General features: G+C 28.6%; 2 protein-coding genes across 3 annotated transcripts in view; both read left to right on the forward strand.

Annotated features, from left to right (window-relative positions):
• Positions 1 to 7,045, forward strand: part of LOC108749120 (sodium/calcium exchanger 2) — a 66,100-nt gene extending 59,055 nt beyond the window's left edge. For both annotated transcript variants that reach the window (XM_018487645.1, XM_018487646.1), the window contains exons 7-9: positions 749 to 920; positions 4,342 to 4,640; positions 6,611 to 7,045. In XM_018487645.1, the coding sequence (XP_018343147.1) occupies positions 749 to 920; positions 4,342 to 4,546 (377 nt within the window). In that variant the 3' untranslated portion in view covers positions 4,547 to 4,640; positions 6,611 to 7,045. The remainder of the gene's footprint in view (positions 1 to 748; positions 921 to 4,341; positions 4,641 to 6,610) is intronic.
• Positions 7,046 to 22,112: 15,067 nt separating this feature from the next.
• Positions 22,113 to 25,055, forward strand: part of LOC108749134 (maltase A3-like) — a 4,774-nt gene continuing 1,831 nt past the window's right edge. Inside the window, 6 exon segments of the mRNA XM_018487660.1 lie at positions 22,113 to 22,141; positions 23,029 to 23,248; positions 23,499 to 23,678; positions 23,896 to 24,053; positions 24,296 to 24,430; positions 24,769 to 25,042. Coding sequence (XP_018343162.1) covers positions 23,077 to 23,248; positions 23,499 to 23,678; positions 23,896 to 24,053; positions 24,296 to 24,430; positions 24,769 to 25,042 — 919 coding nt within the window. The 5' untranslated portion in view covers positions 22,113 to 22,141; positions 23,029 to 23,076.

Here is a 25,055-nt window from a genome sequence, read left to right on the forward strand (position 1 = left end):
AAATTAAAGGCCACTAAATTAAGAAATAATTTATTAAGCGTTTCATAAAAGTAAGCGTAAATTAATTGTAAAAAATTATAACGTAAGAAAAAATTAATTTACCTTCAATGGAAACCTTCAAAATAATTTAAATAACAATATAGTATATTATACATATGTTAAATACTCAACAAGATGTACCTATTTCTAAAAAGAAGCCTTTGTAACGTCTTTTAAATATCTTTAAGACACATGTACACATATGTTTAAAAGACATCATAAACGTCTTTTAAACAGACATACATATGTCTTAAAGATATTTAAAAGACGTCACAAAGGCTTCTTTTAGAAATAGGTATATCTTGTTGAGTATTTAAATATTACATATGTAATATATTATATTGTAAGTTATTTAAATTATTTTGAAGGTTTCCATTGAAGGTAAATTAATTTTTTCTTACGTTATAATTTTTTACAATTAATTTACGCTTACTTTTATAAAACGATTAATAAATTATTTCCTAATTAGTAGTGCAATTGAAAGAAAAGTGATTTTTCGTGAAAAAAATAAATGTGGGACTTTATATTATTCGCAGCCTTTCGTTGACTTTAAAGTAATAAAATTCTTAATCTCTATATTACTGCCTGACATATTATGATAGTTGTAACGTTCAAACATAACAATGGCGTAAGAGATCATGTCATTGTTATTCGTGCATTAACAGCTCCGTGCACTTGTCAAAGTAATTAAGACTCCGAATTATTTCAGACACGTTCGCGAGCAAAGTGGCCGCCTGTCAGGACAAGTATGCCGACGCGAGTGTGGGCAATGTGACTGGAAGTAACGCGGTAAACGTCTTCCTGGGAATCGGCGTCGCGTGGAGTATCGCCGCCATTTACCGTGCTTGCCACAGCGAACCGTTCCTTGTCGAACCTGGCAAGTAAGTAGTGGAAAGCAATTACGGACATCCGGTGCGCACAAAGATGCGTAATTTAGTAAACAGTCTACCTTGCGCGAATTCAAATGGTAATTTAAAAAAATGTGATGGTTAACATTTAAAATATATTTTTCTCAAAACAACTTCTAATACAGTAGATAATAAACAATTATTTATTTATTTTGTATATATTACATTATTTATTATTTATGTTATATCATTATTATATTACATAATAACGATGTAAAGACTCTTAAATGTAAACGTAAATAATCAAACAAATACACGGCGAAAGAAGAGTCAGTAGATTACAAAGAGAAAAACAAAACATTTAATTAATTAAATTATTATGCGACGATACATGCGCACGGAACGGCATATATAAATGTGTAAATGTATAAACATGTGTAAAAATATCAAGTTTCGGCTACAAGATTGAGCCCTCTTCAGATATAAAACGCAAAAGAAAAATCAACGATAAGTGAAAATTAAGTAAAAAACAAATCATGTCGCAATTAACATTAGACGTAAAGAAATAAAATTCAGATGGATCTCAAAAGTACGATTGAGTAATCAAGGTGTCCATTGTCCAAGCACAGATCCCAGCAAACCCGAACAAATCAACGATCCCCCGCTTATGCACAGGTGAACCATATGTAAGCCGTAACACTCCGGCAATATTGTGCATGTCAGAGCTAGACATATCGGCGTCGCTCACGACGTGACCGCTCGCTTAGACGGAATGTAACGCACAAAATTATTATATTATTATTGTATTATTTACATTATATTGATATTATTTATATAATTTTTTTCTATATGTCCAATGTTTTTTATTGAATATACCTCATGATTTATTTTGTGCATTACGCTGATAAATTTACGTCAGTATTTCTCGAGGTACCACTGAACATTTATTTCTCGTAATTTCTGTTACCTCGTAATAAAAATATATATTTACGAATGTGTATACGCGCACGTGTTTATATCAGTTAGCAACAAAATTGGTTTTCGATAATTCACGAGCGCGTTTTCACGGTAGCTCAAAATCGTGCGAATGCCACCGGATATGCCACGATAACACGAGACGTTAGATTAAGTAAAACGTGACCTCGATAACAAAGCATCACTCTCCATTTACGATCACTTTCGTGAAACTATTTCTAAGATATTTGGTTGAAGCACGATGACAGCAACTTGGCCAACATCGCTCTCGCGACGATGACATTTAACATGACTGCCATTGTTCTGCGCTACGAAATTGTGAAATTTCGAAGAAAGTACCCGAGAAATTGGCCATTTATCTACATGAATAGACACTCGACGTAATATTGAAGCGAAATCAGAACAGTAGTTTGTATAATACTATTAGTACGAAGAAAATGACTATTTCATTATTTTTTTTGTCAAACATTTTGTACATTGCATTTGTCGTGGATAATAACGCTGTTAGAATACTAGAAAATTGTTAAAGAGCCTTTATGACAATTTTTACTCTACTACGCTACACTGCATTCTATTTCACGAGGATTTCGATGGATTGCCAACCGCGAAATGGAGCATTGTCTCGTATTGGATGATGCTGGGTGTTCCCTAGCAAGAACACGCTACAGTACACTGTGTGTTGCATCATGTACGATACTTGTTGGAACAATTTGAGAGTGTAGACTTAGTTTCTGAGAGTTACATTATAAACTTACAATTACTCTGAGAGTGCATTTTAATTCTCTCTTTTTATTGTAATTATTTGCATAATATTAATAATATATACTACTTATTGTTATTATTTATATTATGTCATTATAATAATCTAATAAAGCCATACAGTATAATTGTATAATTTAATTATCAAATTACAGACTTCTCTATTAAAAATAAGAACAAAAAAAGTTAGTACACGTTGTATATAAAATTTCTTTAAATATTGGAAAATACTGAAACATTTTATACGCTTGTACTTGGATTTTTACAATATTGAGCAGTATTTCACAGTTAAAATACACTCCGTGTTTCACATTGTCGTTCGTGTATCTTGCTGAAAAATAGTCTCTTTTACGAAAACCAAATACATGAATATACAAATAACATCTCCAATCGATTACATATTGCGTCTAAACAATTTCGTTAAATAATGCGATTTGTTGCAAAATAATTAATTTTTTAAATAGAAGACACCTTTCGTTAGAAGCATAATTTTATTTTTATTACAAAATACAAAAATACGTGTTTTTACTACTTGGAAATTTTATTTATTAAAATCAAGGTAAAACAATGAATTATAGATATTTTTCTCTCAGTTTAAAACTGACTTTTAGTATAAGATTATTATGTTTTCCTTAATAACTGATATTTTACTTTACAATAAATTCTAGTCTTCAAAAGAATGTAACGTTCTCTCGTTCTTTTATATTTTAGAAAATACATTCTCTTTGTCTTGGAATAAGATTAGATGAGGCAATGTGTGTGTTTCTGCTTGAAGTTAAAATATCACGACAATTTATTAAGAATAATAGGTTGTTTAGATTGTGTACACAGGTGTGTTCTAAGATGTAATCTATTGCTATGGACACATGTTGTACATAATAATATAATGGCTGCGATCAAATTTGCAAGTGCTCAGTCGTTGATTGACTTTCTATGATAGTTTTGACCAAATTGGAATTGGAGATGAATCTGTGGTTGCACCAGAAAAGTTCACTCCATTTTCATGAAGACAGTTTCAAAAGCTTAAATGTTGAATTCTTGAAAGTAAGGACATGGAAAGAAAATATCTTTCGATCTTTTTTCTTGCTAAGTTTTTGAAAATTAATAGATTTTCATATAAATTCGATAAAAATGTAAGTATATTCTTTCGAAAGATATTTTAAAGATTTTTTTTATAATGACCAATTGAAACATTGAGAACTTTAATTTTCCAAAATCTCTGCTTTCAAATAATATTGTTTTAAAAATGAGAGACAAAGATTTGAATAATTTTTTGATAAAAAAAAATTCAATGTTTAACCTTCCAAAGCTGAGGTGGAAATCTGTAATATAGTTGACGCCGAGATCCATTTGATTTATTTTGAATAAATGGAACTACAAATTTTTTTAATTTCGAGGAACCAAAATGACATAATATACAATAAAGAATGCGTGTGCGTGTATTAAGCTTATTTTAATAATAATTTATTATTAAAATAATATTTTGATGATAAATAAATTTATTTATTGTAATAATAAATGAATTTTGAGATAATAATTCAAATTAACAGCTGTAACATAAAAAATGTAATTAAGTGAGTCCAACAGACGCATCGTCAGCTCCCGAAAGCTAATTTCATAGTTGGTTGCTTGCTCGCGTCTCTATGCAAAAATCGCAGATGTAATTTTGCTGTTGCTTCCTACATTGCACAACTATATCTGACTTTCTTTTATGACGCAGTTTGGCCTTCTCCGTCACCTTGTTCTGTAGCGAGGCTTGCTTCGTGATCGTGGTGCTGTTGGTGAGACGAGTCAAGTCGATCGGCGGTGAATTGGGCGGACCTTTTATACCAAAGCTCATCACGTCCGTGTTCCTGTTCTCCCTTTGGCTGCTCTACCTCATCATGTCCACCCTTGAGGCCTACGGCGTGATCCAGGGTTTCTAAACCAAGGCCAATGCGACGCCATGTCGGCCTATCCACTACGTATATCTTAGCTCTGGCGTCCGCCAAGGCACGTGCTCAACGAAATTATTAACCGGTGAATACGAAAAGAAATCTTTAATTCTTTCAATTGCAGTTTAATTATTTATCATGCCTAATATGCATTAAAATTATTAAGTAGTGCAGTGCAAATAATTTATAATTTCACAGTGTTAGTCCGATCTTCCATCCGTTTGTAATGCTGATTCTACAATGAGTCGGTAGTTTGGTAGTTCTAAGTCTTATTAGTGAAGTTAACTAATAATCAACTCTTGTACAACTGACGTTGATTGAGACTAAGACTTCCTACTACAGATTCATTGTAAAATCAGCATAAGATTTCTTAGAAATTTTTTCTGCTTTCGACAAGTTCTCAAAGATTTTAGTTCGATTGAAGCAAAATATAAGTCAAATCAGACCGTAATTAACAAGGTCGAAGATCAACTCAAACAACACAAAGTCTAAAATTGTGACGTCTTTAAGTCATCTTTTAGTCGCAAAAAACGTCTTATAACCCGATTTCAGACACTTTTTGTTATCTAAGAAAATTAATGAGATTTTCAGTATTATAAAAAGAAGCTCAAACTGCTGATTTTAAAAGGTACAATATACTATATAATACAATATTTTTAATGAAGCTATTTCAATAGTAATAGGTTTTTTGCTGTACTTACAATTACTTTACTTTCGTTGCAGAATGTTTTATTATATCGTTTTCTTAAAAATTAAAAAATAGAAAATACATTATTATATTATATATATGTATAATATATATGTATACAGGATGTTTGGAAAATAATAATAAATCTTTCGCATAGGGGTAGAATGGACTAAACTGAGAAGAAAAGTCCTCATTTTGCAATTTTTGCAATAGTTAACAAGATATTAATTGCTAAATATTGCCGAAAATTGGTTTTCAATAATTTTTTACTCCAGTACTATCAACTTTACAGAAAAACTGCAAGAGACAAAAAAATTGTTTATTTTCTTCTCATAAAACTCTAAGAATTTTTTTAGAATTTTTTCAGAATTTTTTAAATATCTACGAATTAATTTTAATGTTGAATTGATTTGAATGTATCAATAGTGATATCTTAAAAACTGGATATGAAAAGTTATCTATGTGACGGCAATCATTTATTTCATCTTAACTAGAGACGTTTCATAATAAGTCCACAGAATAATTAATATTATCGTTTAATAAATTATTATTGTTAATAATTAATTTAGTTGTATTATTTGTGTAATAGATTCATGTATTGCTATTTCACGACTTAAATATTTTTTATTCAATAAAATAATTATTAAAATAATTATTAATTTTATGCCTACTAATAAAGTTATATTAGGATATGCTTACATAAAATTAGGAAGGCATAAGGACGTCAACTGTTACCATAAACGTGAAAATAAGGTCTAATTCAATTACATTTTCATTATGAGAAGAGAGATCAGCAATTACGTTTCTTCATTGTTTTACTAATCGGTCGTCTTTTACGATGGAGCTATGTGAATACTGCCAGAGCATTAGCAAAACTTTATAGAAAACAGAAGCAATGAAAGAGCAATTAGGTGATTAAACGGAACGTTTCGTTTATGGAAAAAAATTAGTTAATCTTCTGATAAACAAAACATTCTGTGCTTATGCAATATTTAATTTATATCATTTTTCGGTCATGATAAAAATCTTGATCATTCTTAGATCATCTGAGACCGAGATTTTTATCATGACCAAAAAATGACATAGTAAATTCATCAATATGACGTCAAATTGATATTATTTTGATTTTCTTGTTCTCTTTGGGATTATATCTTCTATTTCCATATTAAAAGAAAAAAATAATAATCATAATTATCAAATACTTTTCTTTCAGTGTATTTAATAATTATTTCTAATTTATTATCTTAATTATATCTTAATCTGAATTAATTCTTTTTACACTGATGTAACATAATATAATTTAAAAAATTTTTCTCAGCCTTGTGAATTATAATATTTTTTTAAACAGTTCTTGATTTTGATTACAGGACACAGAAGCGGTCTCGGGACGATACGATTTCGCGAAGAACGAACTTTAATTGTGCCGGAAACTCACATAAGTTCATCCTCTGAGACGATTAACAACGAACATGTCGCGTGACGTATTAAATGGATATGTGTATGTATATGTATGCATGTATAGGTATCTGAGAACATGGGAGTGCTTGCGAGAAAGAGAGAGAGAGAGAGAGAGAGAGAGTGTATGTGTGTGTGTGTGTGTGTCCAGTAAAGAGAAGAAAGCAAATCGATGGAGAGAAGGACAAGCGACGAAGGGAAAAGAAAAAACTAAGAAGAGAAGTGCGCGTGCGAGAAAAAAATGTGAGCTTGCCTTAAAATAATTCAAAGGAAGAAAGAAGTAAGTGCGTTCTAGTCATGTCATATTCCCCGCAAAAGAAAACATTTGGCTGTTATAAAAAAAAAAAGAAAAAAAATGAAAAAAGAAAAAAGAAAATGGAGAAGAAAGGCGAAAAAATATAGATAGTATACGTATGTCTGATCAGATCGCGGGTACACACATATGTGTACATATTGTATTTATTTAATTGTAAGAAATACACAAGTTTCTATATGGTAATTTACTAGCGAATTGCATTGCAATTCTTTCTTTTCTCAGTCAGGAAAAATTAACGTCGGTAATTTTATATACGAGTACATGTTACTAAACGATACGTTACTTTTATCGAGGGAAATTTGATGATCGGATCGATTGTCGCGAGAATCTCGCAGGGAGGAGAGAAAAGTGCGCAAGCACCTGAGCAGAAACTGAACGACAACTGTTGGACACGGTTGTGCAATATACCAAATGTCTGTCAGTGACTTTTATTCATTGCCATTTTGTAAATTTTTAAATATTTATTTCTGATATTATATACCAGACGAAATTGTTAGAGTTTCACTAGAAATATACGTTTCATCTTAATCTCGCCTCAGCGTACTATATTTTAATATATATTAGATTTACTACGATTTCAACGAAACAGTAAAACGTGCAACGTACATCCAAAAGTTCGAAAAAAAGAGAAAAAACTGCGATCGATCGGATATTGCATGACTGCGTCGAATTTTTGTAATAGAATTGAAGAACATGGTGCATTTTTATCATTGCAATAATTGCACAGCTAATGAAATGCGTATGGAGGCCACATGCATATGAAACTAATCGAGTTTATTACTCAAGAAACACATCAGGTCAAGAGAAAGTCAAAATGACTTTATTTTGATGTTATAAAGGTTAAAATGATGATTTTTAATTACAAAATGTGACTGTTTATTGACGTTCAAAATTAAAATTAAGTCATTTTGATTTTTTTGTTAACTTTTATGTGTTCCTTGGGTATTTTGATGCGACTGATTTTGGTTGCTACTGATGAGGATTGCCAGAGAGAAATGAATAAACCGACGAAGAACTTGACAGCGCGAGTGAATAGGGATTTGTTCCAAAGTGGTGAAATTGCATTTTTAATAAAAGTATTTAGCGAAAAGTTTCTTTTATACGAACGCAATGTAGCAGAAATTAATAGGTAATTTAAGTTTCAAGCCGGAGATAAGACGTGGCACATTGCTAGTAGAATCTAGAATTTTAGGCAATCCTATTGACGATCGATAAACGTCTCTCAGCGTTTATTGTAAAATACTTATATTTATATTTTTTCGTTAGAACTGCAATTTTATACGGAAGGTGTGAACTTTTTCTTAGTACGAATCGGCATTAGAATAAAGCTTGCGCGACGCGTGCCATTCAAAGTTGAATAGATGCATAATTTGTAGAATATTTATAAGCAAATACTAATTATGTCGATTCACTTACAAATTCGTTTATTATTATAGCTGTTGATCAAACTCTATTTAATTTAATTTCCTCCGTCACAGATCATTGGCTCCTACAAATAACAGTTTCAATTAAGGTGTGCATAATTAAGATACCACACTGTTTATTTAATCTCAAAGTGGCTTAGGATAATCATGTATTAAATCCCATTAGCGGATTCAGAAATTTGTCAAGGAAATGCATTGCAAGCGAAATTTTTTTTTTAAATATAAAAAGACAAATTAAATTATTACTTATATATATAAAATTATAGAATATTAAATTATTACTTAAATTATTGAAAAAGTATAATTTATAAAACGTTTTACTTAAAATATAAATACAAAGAATAATAGAATGTAACCTATGTTTTTTATATCTAGAAGTTTCTTAATTTAAAAAATATTTTTAGAATATTAAAATTGCGATTAAGCATTTCAGAAATATTTAAAAAATATATAACACTTATTATGAACATACTCTTTGAACGTCTTTGTGCTAACATGTCTTATCTCACATATCATCGTTAACATTATTATATATAATCTGAAATGTTAGATTTGAGTATTTTGTTAGATACGAGAGACAGCATTATTATCATTTTATAAATATATGTTAACGATACTTCAATTTGCTTCGCATAGCATCTTTTATATTAAATTCGTACGTCACCGATTTTATTTTTATTTTTACACTGAGGAAGACCCAATCGAAAGAGCTGAAACGTTTGTCAATTTTTCTCAAGAATAAAATATACGATTTCACACACGCCTAACTTGTGTTGACTCGCATTGGCTGATTTACATGTATACTTGTTATGAATATTTTTAAAAGGAGGGACTCTAAGGGAGGGGGGGGGGGCATAGCCTACATTATTATTAATTTCTTAAGCAAAATAGGAAATAAAGTTTTTGTTACGGATTTTGTTCTTCAGAAACTTGGATAATACGCGAATGTCTAAGAGATGCAACAAGAAAGGCATCTTAATAAAAGACTAAGTGCGTGTAGCGTTTATAAAATTTTAGACGTTTTTCTCGTTTACATGATTCATTTTGCATGAACGCTATTCGAGAGGAATTTTGAGATCGTCGTCAATCAGAGCAGCACAAATCGTTAGCAGACTTGATAATTGTCTTGCCAACAAGATCGTGTTATGGAATACCAGGAGAAACATATTTACTATTAAGAGTAGTTATAGAAAGTGCGACAAACATTAAATTAGTCTTACCTTCGCGAGTTGTATCGCGGCCTTCGTTCGAATGTAAATTACATTTGCCTTTGAAAATTACAATGCGAAAAAGTCACCTTTTCCTTTATCAATGCATATTCTAATTTCAGAACATTTGAATTTTCGTCCAAATAATTAATTTCGTCCACGATATTTTTTTCCAAACGAAAATTCAAATATTTTGAAGTTATAATAAGTTCATATCAGACGCATTGAAGATTAAAGAGATTTGAAATTGAAGATTACAATTTGATCGATCCGATGAATTTAATGTTAATCCGTTGCGTTCTGATTGATCGAATTCTACACTGAAAATAATTTATTACATCTTAATACATATTTCTTTGAAGAAGTTTAGTAAATTTAAGATTTAGTAAATTTTTTTCAGTGTGCTCCAATTCGCAATCTTCAATCTCCAATTTGTAGTTTGATACACGTTTTAGAAGTGCGATTCTTCGCGGTATGTTATTTTTGAAGAAGAAATGTAAAGTCCTCATCAAGATTGAGATTGACTATTGGCTCACACTGCCTTTGATCGAGGGTCGCACTCAACGCGAGGCGATACAACAGTTGTGAGGATTATTATCAGACAGACTATCCCGACATCCGTTTAAACGGAACATTGAAAAAAATTTACTAAGTTTTAATAAATATTTGTTTTAATAGCACTAACTAAATATTTATTTACAGTAAATAAATATTTAGTCAATTAAAAAAGTGGTACTTAAACTGGTTTGGTATCAAATAGATGTGTGTTTACATTTAGTAAATATTTAATAGTACTATTCAAACAAATAATAAAATTTAGTACATTTTTTTCAATGAATGACTCCCAATAATATTATATATCGCTTCAAAATCACAAACTGAATTCGGAGTACGAGTCAGCACTAATCTTGCAACTACAGCGTTAAATTTTACGTTTATCGTTGTTTATAATGAATCTCATATGATTAGCGATTTCGAGGTACGTCTGAACAGGCGTTCGTTCTTAGCGATGTTCTATGAACATAAGCGTAGGAAAATACCTCATGAGATTGACAAGATTTGGATATTATTAGCATTTTAGCATTTTATAACCAGCTTTTGTAACGTGTTAGAGGAAGAAATTGTTTCCATTCCCCTACCCTCCCGCCGACGATTCACCACGAATTTATCTGTGATCTTGAGACGAGGATCACGAGGATGGAAGTTACATGGCGTGTCGCTTTGAAGGCGACATTACATCTGAACGAAACTTACGGGCTGCTACGCAGCATTCAGTATGTACAAATTCACTACACCAGTTTGTTCCTACGAGGAGTATCAACCTAATTTAAAAGGATGTAATGACGATAATGACTGCTGCTCATAGTATTATAAAAGCGCGGAGATGAGCAATCGGACAAGCGCACCTATCGGATGGACTGCACTAATGGTGATTAGTGTCAATCCTAGTTCTCACAACCTAATTCTGCGTTATAAAATAAAAGCTAGTAATCGAGAAAGAAATAGAGCGAATTGTTACTTCCGGAACATTCAGTGATTATAAGCGTACTTCTGCTCATTTGCTCGCGATAGGATTCTCTTATCCTCTCTTTCTCTCTCTTCTTTTATCCTCCTCTCTCCCTTTTATCTCCTTTTCTCTTCCACTCTTCTTCTTCTTCTTCTTCCTCTCTCTCTCTCTCTCTCTCTCTCTCTTTCTTTTCAATCATATTGGATTATGACATCACATAAAGATTATATATTGAATTTTCTTGCGGTACGAAGATATTGCACATAAATTGACATAAGAATGTATTTATGAGTGCAATATAAACGTTACAAGAAACATTATATTTTATTCCCCAAAATTTAAACTGTAAGTTTCTTTTATTATATTTAATGCACTATATATTTATTATATTTGTTATGCTCATGTTATTTATGTGCTGTATAGGATTTAAATAACATTAATTTACTATGAGAAATGCCATTTATATTTAACAGATACAATATAAGAAAATGACTTATTTTTATTTCTAACTACAAGTTAGTTTTGCTTGCAATTTTTTATTTTCAAGGTTTACTTTATTAAACGCAGAAAGGAAAGAAAGCCATTTATTTCAAGATATAAAACAGATAAAGAATTTATATGATATCAGAATTTATATGATATTTAAATTTTATAAGTTTTATGATCTTTTGATTATGATATCATAACCCAACATGCCTGCGGGATACGTTTAATGTTAATCTGTTTGGAAAATGGTATAAAATCATTTTTTATATTTCGTTTTTTTAAATATAAGATTTTTATTATGTTTCGAAAAATTGCTCTCTTTGATCTGATATTTTAATATGTTTAGCGTGTACATCGATGTCTATATTGATATTACATCAAATAATTAATTAGATACGAAATTGAAGATATTATAATATTGCGAAACTTCCATTAAAACAATTGTTTAGCCACTTTTATATTAATTATATTTTCGCTCAATATTTTCTGCAATCGTACGGAAAATTAATTTAACATTAATAATTAAATTAATTAATTTTTTATTATATGATCCATTTATATATGTAGTTATCATACAAAAAATTCCCCAATAAATATTTAAATGTATAATAAATTATTATATGGCATATCAATGTCTTTGAGGCGCATGCGATAATGTTTATTACAAAAGTTAGATACTCGAACGTTGCACATATAAAAACACTTAAACCGACAAATTAAATGTAGTCGTCGCAAATTAATATAATTCAATTATTTTTAATTAATAAAAAATTTATAGGCAACTGAATGATTTTGCAATAATTTTTTTATGTTAAGCTTACAATTATAGAATAATTCAGGATTGAAATTCAAATTGAGACAAATGACCGATATAGGTTGCGACATCTACCAGAAGTATTTTTAAAGATATTTTTGTTAATTGTTCAAATACTATAGCGGCATTAAATTCTGCAATTTTTTTAAATGGTTAAGTCTGCCAATTATTTTTTTTATTTTGTAGATTAATTAGTAGAGTAATACAAAAATAATCATTTTATATAGTTTTTTCAAATTTCTCATCAACCCTCACTTTCTTTGAAAAGATATTTAATAATTTTTAGTAATTAAATACGCCGCCACAGTTATTAAACAAATTGATTTCAACTTTGTTTTACAAAATTTTATATACTATATCATTATGTTTGGCAACTTTAGTTTAATAAATCTTCTGAAATTGTTGATGGATTCTCTTTTTACGTTTTCATTACGAACTTCCTTACTTTTATTATTCTTTATTATTGCCTTAAACTGATAATATTGATTTTATGTTGGATTATTTATTTATTAATCAATTAAAAAAACAGTTTTTTGGTATTATTTAAAATGTTCTATGTAATGTGAATGAAACATTCAGAACAAAATTAAATTGAACTGGTCGGTTTTCAGGTTTATTAAAAATTGCACCTGAAATAAATCATATAAATTATAACATGTAGAATACAGTTCAAAAAAGGGTTTTGAAAGAGAGAAAGAAAGGCAAACAAAGAAATGAGCAAGAGAAAGAGATAATATGCTTAATTTAATGTTAAACGATCATAATAAATTAAATGACAAAAGATAATTTAACTCTTATTCTAAAATAAGTTCAACGCAGTTAATTATAAAATTATTTCAGTACGCTTAACTGATTCTTTACCGTATGAGAAAAACTGACCTCTGTTTCTAGATTTACCAAACTCGGAATTAATCTTAAAAAAAAATTTAACATAAGCCACTTAAAAAAAAAACAAACGCTTATAAAAGAAAATGAGGGTAACACACACAGGCACATAGATATTTTATTAATCCGACAATTTGCGATAGTTGTATTATAAATATTTATACGTACAGTAGGACGTATACACAGAGGCACTCATTAGCAAAGCGTTCAAGTGATAAAATAATAAACGGGATTCCGAGCGTGTCTACGAACCTTCGTCGCACGACTGCTCGATCAAGCGAACGCTGTTCAACGAGAAAGTTCCGATTACCGGCAGTCATATTAATCTATGAGTAAGCTCGTTGATGCAAATATGCGATTCTGATGACCTAAGAGAATATTCGGAATGCGTAATATATGCGTCAGTAAAAAACCGTCCGTCTCTTTAAATCTATTTAAGGGTAGGTTGAAAGAATTCTGATATTTCCACAATTGATTTCCAGATAGAGATAAATCATCCTATCTTACATACATTGGCGGATCCAGATTAAGGGAGGATTGGCGCGTCACAAAAGAAATTATTTTGAGATCAAATATGGAAAGATAGAATATTAAATTATTATTTAAATTATTACATCGAAAATTATTATTTAAATGCATAAAACGTTTTACTTAAAATTATATTAACACAAAACAGAAATAATATAATGCAATCTATGTGTTCTTTATATCTAGAGTTTCTTAAAATAAAAAATATTTTTGGAATATCAAAATTGTGATTACCTATTTCAGGAATATTAAAAATATTATAAAATATGTTGCTATAAATATTTCTAAAAAACAGAAAGAGAAGCTCTCCAAAGAAGAGCCATGTTCTCCGGTGGATCCGCTGTCTTGTTTTCTTAATTATGCTGAGCAAATTATGGCTGTGATTATGATTTTACATGACACAGATCAAAAGACGAGAGAATCGTCGTGCTCTTATTTTTACGATGAACTTTCTATTTGACGCTATTTGAACTTGATTTTATCGCACTTGTGCTGCCAAGCCGGGAGGTAGATGAATGTAAGTGAAAATAATCGAGTGTAATCAAAAGTGCTACACGTACCTCAGCGTTCGTTGAAGCGTCGTCGACAAAGATTCATCTTGATATGCGATCTCTATATTTCCGTCTATTCCTCCAGCTTTCTGCATACTCTTCTTAACTATTTATCTCTCTCTATTTATCCAATATCTTCTCTCTTCTCCCGTCTATTTCGACCCTCCGTCTTCCCGCTGCTCTTCTTCATCCCCCTATTTTCAAATATTTACTCCGATCAAAGGGTTCAGAATGCGCCGAGAATGCAATAAATTTGAATGAACTGTTAACTATACAACGTTACAACTTAAAGCGCTGATCTTCTGAAACGTGAACTTTGCTGTTCTGAATTCTTACTTTTCCCAGTTGTCTCTAACCATATAATAAATTGTATAATAAAATATAATATAAATGAAAATTAATGACTTTATTGCATAATTGTTAAAGTTGAAGAATTATTATTAAAGACAGTTCCTTCAATTGTATAGAGAGTTTAGTTTAATGCTTAGACACGGATTCATACAAATTCGATGTGATCAAAGTGTTTGAAAAGTCTGAAGTAGAAACATGTAAACAAATCTAAACATTTTTTATAGAGGACGGAATTGATAATTGCATCGATTCAACTGTTCGAACAATTTTGATACAAAGGAAAATTCGAGTAAAATTAATATTCATCAGAAATAGCAACAATTAAGTTTTATATGTTTCTTTTTTTGGCAATGCTAAACTTTATTTAATTATTTTATTTAAACAGAAATTTGGATATATTTATTTTCAGGTTAAAAAATTTGAACAATTTAAATTATAACAATACGAACCTAATTTTAAATAATGAAACATAACTAGATTTATAAAATTTTTTATTTCTAGCAAAAAACAATAAAATAAATATATTTCTTAATAACTTAATTTCTCTATTTTTATATGGCAAATATATTGTCAAAGATATATTTTCGTTTAAAATGTAAGAATATATCTTACGGTGGTTTCATCTGATTATTTCTTGATTATATCTATACTTACAATATTTTGTATCGCATTGCTTAATATACAAATTATTTTTTTCATACAAAATTATTTAAAAGAATTTTCTCTGAAATAAAGTGTCTGTAATATAATATTATTCTAGTTGAAAAATATAATTAAGAAAAATTTATAATTAAAATCTTAAATTGTGTAAATTATATATTAATATTTAGCTTTTAAATTATAATTTTAAAATATTTTATTTTAATTTTTGCATCTTGTAAAAACCTTTTTTTGTTAATTTTATTAAAAGTATTAACGATGTTATTTTGTTATTAAAAATAACATCGTTAATACATTTATAATCTTTTATCCAAAAATTCATAAAAAAAGTAGCTAAAACAACTTCTTTCAGTTTCAAATTCTAAAATAATTTTAATCTTAACATAATTATATAATATTAAACGTTTATTGAGTAATGTCACACACATTTAACATTTGAAGTATCATTGATCTAAATATTAACACGCGCAATTGAGTCTGTTAAACAGTTATCCGCATTCTAATATATTCTTTTCCCTTCTATAAATTTCTGATTTGATCTGAGCTGATTGATAACAGGTCGAACGTTTATTGCGCAACATCACAATAGCGCGCGAAAGTCTGGTTAGACGAGATGAATTCTATACGTTTTTATATATATATATATCTAAAGTGTATACGTGCAACACGCTTAAAATCACTGTCTCACAAAAAGAATTCCCGAACGTTTTGTATTTCATATTGAGAATATCCGGAGAATTTCCGCTGTCACTTGTCGAAATAGTGATTGAAACCTAATAGATCTCTTCGTGAGATAAATAACAACGTGTTTAACAAATCGCAAAATCTGGACATATAAATATTTTATAAATATTAAAGCTATGTCTCACACTTAGAGAGGATTTATAAAACAACAATTTTTTTTCAATTGTGAATTATTAAATATTAAACATCAAACATAAATTAGGGTTGCTCGTATAGCAAAATTTATTTATTTTCTTTGTGACATTTTCTAGTTCAATTTCGATAATTTTTATAATTGTCCCAACTTAACAACTATTTGTAACTTTTTGCAGCAAGGAAACAGTGCAAATATTATCTCGGTAATTTTAATAAATAACGTTGGAACCAAATGCATTATTATTAAATATATACATAATAGAAGACATGCAATTTTGATATACATATATAAAGATATTTCTGTTATTTAAATTTAATTACAAATAAAAATGATATAATCACCTAACAAAATTTTTTTAATAGATGACATTTGCGAAGACAGTGTGAATTACTTAAATTAGTGTGAAAAATGAAGTAAACTTCAGTTATTTTGGATTTATACATACATATACATATAAAGTAAATGAATTATATGGTTTGAGTCATTTTCCCATGTAAATCCGAATTTTATGAAATTACAGACGGGCGTTCGTATTAATTACTTCCAAATCTTCTATTAATTGTTATTTCCTCTTTGACTAAAGAAACTAGAAAGAGAAGAATAAAAATGGTCTCTCTATCGCTATTTACATTTACTTAATTACATGGCCATGTAGAGCAGGAAGACGAGTAAAAAGTATATCATGCCTACGTATATGTGTAGTTTCGCGTGTTCATCCGTAAATGTAAATATTGAAAATGCAACATATAAGGAGGAAAGTAATAATTAATAGAGAAAGTAACCGGAGGCCTGGCTGTATATCAATTTCCAATGCCTTATTCAAAATAGAAGACAGACTGTCATTTACGCATGGCCAGCCCCGTATTCGATATTCATAAGCACCGATTACGACCGTTTATCAAGGATGTTGAATTCCAGCATTTTGAGAACAACGAATAAAATGACCGTGTAGATATAGGCCAGTAGACAACTGTTCACCGCTTTGATTAAGAAGCTGTTGGTTGTTTCATATTGTATGTTTTTTATACTCTTAGTTTTAATACTTTAGAGACTAGTTTTGTTAGATATAGATACGTGTTGTTTACTTAAAAGTTATATGCTATGTAAAAGTTAAATACATATATTATAAACTTATATATAATAATTATATGTATATTAATATATGTATGTCAGCCAAAATAAAATTGACTTAGAAATATAAATAAGTTTTAACACACACAAAATTATAACATATACACTCACACTCGCTCCACGTACAAAATTAATTCTTTATGATGGGATATTAAATGGCCAATTTTACGAATTGCGTTCTGTCACACAAGAATGTAGAGAAAGAAAATCATACAATTAAAGACAAAATCTTTTGTATGTTTTGAAAGATTACACTGTTATGTTATTATATTAAGTAATATAAATAATAGCATATAATACGGTGGCGTTACGTTACTATATGTTAAAAATTTAATTAAAAGCATAGAGAAATCTTTCCAAATGGAAATTAACAGTTGAAATGAACTTTAGATTAAATAATAATGTATATTAATGTATTTCAAATCATACAAAAATTTCGAAAATAATTTACATGTGAAAATATCGTTCGTTTTTGTGTGACAGATTGCATAATAAATGTGGAATTATAAACTATTCATATTGACTGTTATTAGATTTCGATCCATGTGAAAATATTTTTATCTCTGGCGCGATTAAATCGAAATGATTCACGTATTATTTTTAAGGGTGATCAAATGATTTTCTATGAATAACTGATATAATTAAACCAATAATACTTTCCAATATTTATTTGTAGATTAATTAATAAAACTTACATATATTAATATAATCAGCGTTCGTTGAATCAAAATTGAATACGATACGCATAATAAGGACCAGTAGAGAAACACAACAAAAAACACAACAAAAACAAAAGTCTGAAATAGAAGTTTAAGTAAATAAATTGTTTTTTGCTATTATACACATATATTATATAAATATGATTTTAGAAGACGTTATTATATAAAAAAGAATAACTAAATTACAAAATATACAAAATATCATTGAAGAGAAATAAAGGAAAGAAAAGATGATGAAAAAGAAGAATCGGAAGAGAAGAATAGATAATTATAATTATATAATAATAAATATAAAATCAATTAAATAAATTTAATAACAAAAAAAATTATGTTTACAATCTTCAAGTATTAAAATTTATAAATATCATTTTTTTTACATTTATTTGTAAAAAAATGTCATATATATTTTAAGAAATATTAAAATAATTTCTCAATATCTTTTTGAGCCAATAATTTTACGATTATTTATTATTTTGAGCGCCAGGATATTTCAACAGAATAATTAAATAAATCGATTAAATATAATCGGTATGCGTGAAAATATAAAGAAAAGAAGTAAAAAGATAAACGTGTATTATGTAAATTAAATAATAAATTAAACAAAACTAAGTAATCTTGAGTAATTAACTAATAACATTTTTTAGTTTATTTTATTAATTAGTTTATATTGTTATAAGTATATGGATCGTTTCCACCAATGCAGATTGATTTTAATCTCGGTTCAACTTACTCTTTGTCTCTTTCTAGTTCTAAAGATTAAAAAAAGACGAAGTTGAACCGAGATTAAAGTTAATTTACGTTGGTGGAAACGGGCCTAAATCAAACAAAATGCAAAAAGTTTAAATAAAAAATAAAAAGTAAAAATGCAAACAAAACATCAATGATTTAAGTGAAGTATTTCACATGACTGATTGAAACTATCAATTTTCTTAGTATATTATACACTATTACAGTTTTTCAATACATAAACTAGTTTTCACTTTGGTCCAATTAATTAGTCATTTGTCTACGTGAAAAAGACCAACAATTGCCGGAAAATTTTCGGACCAAGGATTAACTGATGCGTGATTGTGATTACACATGAATTGTAAAATGTCATTTTTGTTTAAGATTGAGTATAAAATTGTGCTTGCATATTTTTAAATTAAATATCAAAATTAAATACGAAATTTCTGTATTTTTCAATATTTCCTTTTAATACATTAAAAGTTGAAAAATTAAATTTTAATAAAGATTTTCCAATAATATTTTTTTAATTAAACGTTATAAATTGCGATATTTAAAAAATACATTAAATTAACAACAATTTGAAAATATTTTTAGCAGGCAATTCACGATAAGTGCATCCTTTTCTTCAATATTTCATATAAAATAAAAAGAAGGATAGAATTGCCTAAAATAAGTTATTTATTAAAAAAAAGACATACTAAGGAAATTAAAGAAAATGTTTTTATAAGTATAATTTACAAGAATTGCGAAATTTTCTATAATTTTATCTTTTACTTTTGTATATTGTCATTTTGGGGCTGGCCGCACTGTTTTTCAAATATCAAGTTTTACCCATGACAATTTCTGCATTTTATCGAAAATGTAGATTTTCTACATATTCTTCCTTACTCCTTCTTTCTTCGATTTCACTTTTCCCTTCTCTTATACAAACAAGCACACGCACACATCACATAACACACATTACACATGACATGTATAATGCATGTATGTATTCTATAACTAATCTATATTCCATACTATCGTATGAAGGATACCTCATACTCTATGCTATTGTTCAATCTATCATCCTATCTTTACTGTCTTTATATGTCTCTAACGACGTAAACGATATTGTTAGCAAACAAAGGTATTTATGGCTATTGCTCCCTTGCGAAGGAGGGATAAAAGTGGCAGAAGTAAAAATATGAAAGATTTAGAGCCAGAATGGACCAATTTCATAAAACTTGTTTTAAATATTACGTTGTCGTTAAAGTATTAGTATTTCACTGATACTAATGCTTTATTAGCACTCTCCGGTACAAATAATGATATTAATACTAGTCGCATTAAAAATTGTAGTGTGCAGTCTGTAATAGTATTGATATTAATAATACAATTAATACTAGTACTTACTGATAATTACTTTGAAAAGAGTTACTTCATTTCGGTTATAAACATTATTATTACTTTACTAGTAAGGTACTAGTATTTAAATTATCATTAATAAACAGATAAATATTACTAATACCTTATTAATTTTTATACTATAATGCTAGTATTTGATACTAACATTTATATTTTTTTAATTTTGTATTAAGATTCAACTAGTATTTTCTATTAATATTTATTAAAAACTAACAATGTATATTCATGGAACATTTATTCTCTTTACGAGAATAAATCGTCAGGCAGCATCTTAATCTATGTTTATATTACTCGTTCCATCTTTCCTCTCTTTTTTTTCATCCCTTTTTCTCTCTCTTCCTCCTCCTCCTCCTCTTCCTCCTCCTCCTCCTCCTTCTCTCTCTCTCTCTCTCTCTCTCTCTCTCTCTCTCTCTCTCTCTCACGGAATTGTATTATTATTCATACTTGGTGCAATATGCTGATCTTGAATATTCTGTTGATACTAGTATTTTACTAGTAATCATTAGAGTGCCAGGAGAGAGTTAAATATCTTAAAGTTCATCGACTTGGTCCAACTATGCTTTAAACTTTTCGTATACAATTGCGGAGTCCATCTCATCGGCGATCTTTATCTATCAAAGGATAAGAATAAATTATGTACGAGATAGTCGGTGTGTTCCTTAGAAAACAGTTCTACAGATTAGAATTAAGAGATTGAAAGGTGGTTTCACAAACGGTGAAAACGTGCGGTGTGTACATCGCTTCACTGTAAAACTGCTTTTAAAGTTTAATATAGCGAACTGTTTTATAATGAAAAATAAACGAAGCTATCGTGCTACACCACGAGTACACCATAATTTATAATCAGTATAAATGAGTCACTCGAGATACGGATCATCTAATCTAATCTGATCTAATTACAAAACAATTTTTCTGACAAAATTGCGTACTCTGTCTTGATTTAACAAGAATCGAGACACTTATCGCCGGAAGAAAGCAATCTAAATTTAGAGGTATTGACGCATAACGTGGTGTAGGATGATCAATTAATTAACGGCTGCATCGCAGCAAGCGCAGGACACGCACGTTGTGAATTTTATACCGTGTAAGCGCGAACATACATACTGCTCGCCAGTAGACATACATACACGTGTATATATGTATTGTTATGTTATTGCCTAATAATTACGAAATAGAACGTTATGAGAATTATAATTCTTATTCTTTCTTTTCCCTCTTAACCAGTCATCTGTTTAAAAAAATTATTCAATCACGTCAGTATCTTGATTTGATCATGCTTTTGAAATAATCGTGATAAATAAAAAAAGTGGTTGTGATCAAGGATGATCATATTAATTATATGATATCATTTTATCAGTGAATCAGATTATTATCATAAAGAGTTTTTCATGTCACATTTTGTTGGCACGCGCGATTCGATAATAACGTCACAGCTTTGACCTATTCGCTATCATAAAAATATTATACATTATAATATAGAAGAGAACTATGTGTTGTAATTAGCAGATTATTTCATCAATTTGTAATTAATACTTAATAATTAATACTTAATTATTTTTTGTTATATTGTGTGATTAATATGTGCTAATTTCTTTGAAACTTTGCATTACTATTGTATTATCTTTTTTTGATCGTGATTAAGTATCCCTATCTTACATTATAACAGTTGGTTTCAATCGATATTGATAACATAGTTATCTGCGTTATGCAGAATTTAACGCGTCATTTTTTCATCATTCACAAGAGGACTATGTTAAGAACGACATTATAATATTGAAAAATATTTAAATTGATTGTGATTATCAAGAAGTGCAATTAACAGAGGAATTGCAAGATTTATTATCTCAGACGTGAGTTTCTTTAATAATAGATATTGCAATATATTGAGATATATAATTAATATTATATTTAAAAAAAAGTTTTAAGAATATTGATTAAATTTCTCACAATTTGTTTTTAACAGTAAATCGGACAATTTAATAATAATAGAATTACGCATGGTTCGCACAATTCTTCATGTAAGTGATATTATTTTTTCATAAAATAAATATAATTCTGCGACATAATTATAAAGATTTGATTGTAATTCTTGTATAGAAAGAGAGAGAGAGAGAGAGAGAGAGAGAGAGAGAGAGAGAGAGAGCAAATCAAATAATTTGATGACAAAAATTCGACAAGTGGACATTTAATAGTTTGACCATTAATTCATGTATTAAAAAAAATTTAGACGAAGCAATTAGAGTATTAAATTTATATCAAGATTCTACTTGTTTTGGCTCTAGCGAGCACGTCGAATTCGAAGGGACATTCGCGTGTTGGCGAATGTACATATATCCACTAATATATAGGACCTACAGTTTAACGCCGGATCCGAACGGCGCTGATGATCAAAGATCTCTTAGGGCCGGTTATTCCACCTTTTGCTAAATTTTATCTGTTAGGTAAATCTGGCAATCCGCGCATATGTTTGGGTAATCTTGCTACTTACCCGACAGGTAAAATTTATCAAAAGGTGGAAGAATCGGCTTTAAGTGTACTGATGAGGACCCGAACCGAGCGTCGAAACGTATACATTTACTTTCTTAATAAATTGCGTTTAAATTACACTCGGGCATCCTGTATTGATTCATATCGGCATTACTTATTGTTTTAGATTTAATCACTTGAGCCTATTTCATTTATTAATTTTGATCAATTTCCAACAAATTTTTATAATACAATAATCATTTTGCTTTAGGCATAAGAAATTTTTGACAAATTGAAACATTACCCAACTTAATACGCGATGTTAGCGTTTATACATTACATTATATTAATGAGTATCCTCGTGGTTTGGACAAATGGAATGGATAATGAGAAGCTTGCGGATAGAGAATGGTGGGAAACCACATTAATTTATCAAATCTGGCCCAGAGGATTTCAGGACAGTGATGGCGATGGTGAGGGTGATCTAAAGGGTAGGTCACACAAATTTATTGTTGTTACTAATAGAAAATTAATATAATATTAAAACTTTTTTTTATTACATACATGCAAGTTTGAGGAAAATATTAAAGATATCTTTCTGTTAACATATTTTATGCATATATTACTATATTGTATACATATATACAATATATGTATATTAAATATATAAATATATTAAATTATTTTTAATCATATATTATATGTTTGTGAAGTTATATTATTAATGCAATTTATTTATAGGTATTATTAGCCGACTCGATTATATCACGGATCTTGGAATTGAAACGATTTGTTTGAATCCTATTTATGTTTCACCATTAATCGATTCAGGATATGATGTCTCCAATTATACGGACATAGATCCTCTTTTCGGGAATTTAAATGACTTCGATAATTTGATGCGAGAGGCACACAATCGAGGTATAACATAGTAAATAATAATTCAATATATTATTCGGAATTTATAATATTTGCTACAATCTTTCACAATAAAAAAAACATTCAGGAAATTTTTCATAATTCACATAAATATTGGTTATTATACATACATGTTATATGTGTTCAATGTTTTATATACAATAATATTAATTTTTTAATCACTATTTATTTGTTATAATTTTATTATTAATCTTTTTAGGATTGAAAGTCATTCTGGATATTATTCCTAATCATTCCAGCGATCAGCACGAATGGTTCCAGTTGTCGGCAAAAAATGTTCAGCCATATACTGATTATTATATCTGGACCAACGGTAGCATCAATAAAAATGGCAAAAATATTCCACCAAATAATTGGGTACATTTTTCTCAGTTTTTATATTTTCCCAAATGTAATGTTCAATATTTTTTTTAATTAGATTGTTTTTATAAAGTTAAATAATTGAAAATTTTTAAAAAATACAATTACATGCAGGATTTGAGAAAAAAAGAGTGATTAATTCTTGATGAATTTTTAAATTTAATTTAAATATAATTTATATAAATAATAATTTAAAAAATTAGATAAAATAAACATATCTTTTTATATCTTTGGCACAGATAAGCACATACAACGTCGTAAATGGTTCTGCATGGTCATGGCACGATGGAAGACAACAATGGTACTATCATAAATTTCATAGTTCTCAGCCAGATCTTAATTTGAGAAACGAGAAAGTGATTAAGGAATTAATGGTAATTCGTAGAGATCGTCTTAAAATTAAATTTTTTATTCATGTTTTAAAAAATTTAAATTAAATAGTAAAATGTAAATTTAAAAAGATGAAATATAATTCAAATTTTTGGCATAATAATAATTTATAACTTTTTAAATAACTTTAAAACATTTAAAAAACAAATTTAAAACAAATTTAAAAGCAATTTAATTATTTTAATTGGCATATATTATTAATTTAAACAAAAATGATGTGATAAATTTAATTAATTACAATTAACACATATATTTTAGAATTTTTATCTTGAATTCTTATTCTTTACAAAATAATTTATAAATAATTTATTTCTTTAAACAGGATATATTTGACTTTTGGTTAGAAAGAAATGTCGATGGTTTTCGGATTAATGCAGTGCCTTATTTTTTCGAAGACAAAGCCTTAAGAAATGAATCCTTTGTAGGAAGGAATATTTACACTTTTGGTCTTCCTGAAAGCACTGCCCTTTTATATGTATTTCGTGAACATATTGATAACTGGATATCGAGAAATAACGCCACATCAAAGTATGATATCTAAAGATTTTTTTATCTTTAATTCTCTTTTATAATAATATTATTAACATATTACATTATAATATTATATAT

Source organism: Trachymyrmex septentrionalis, unplaced genomic scaffold, assembly GCF_001594115.1.
Source record: "Trachymyrmex septentrionalis isolate Tsep2-gDNA-1 unplaced genomic scaffold, Tsep1.0 scaffold269, whole genome shotgun sequence".
Taxonomy (NCBI): domain Eukaryota; kingdom Metazoa; phylum Arthropoda; class Insecta; order Hymenoptera; family Formicidae; genus Trachymyrmex; species Trachymyrmex septentrionalis.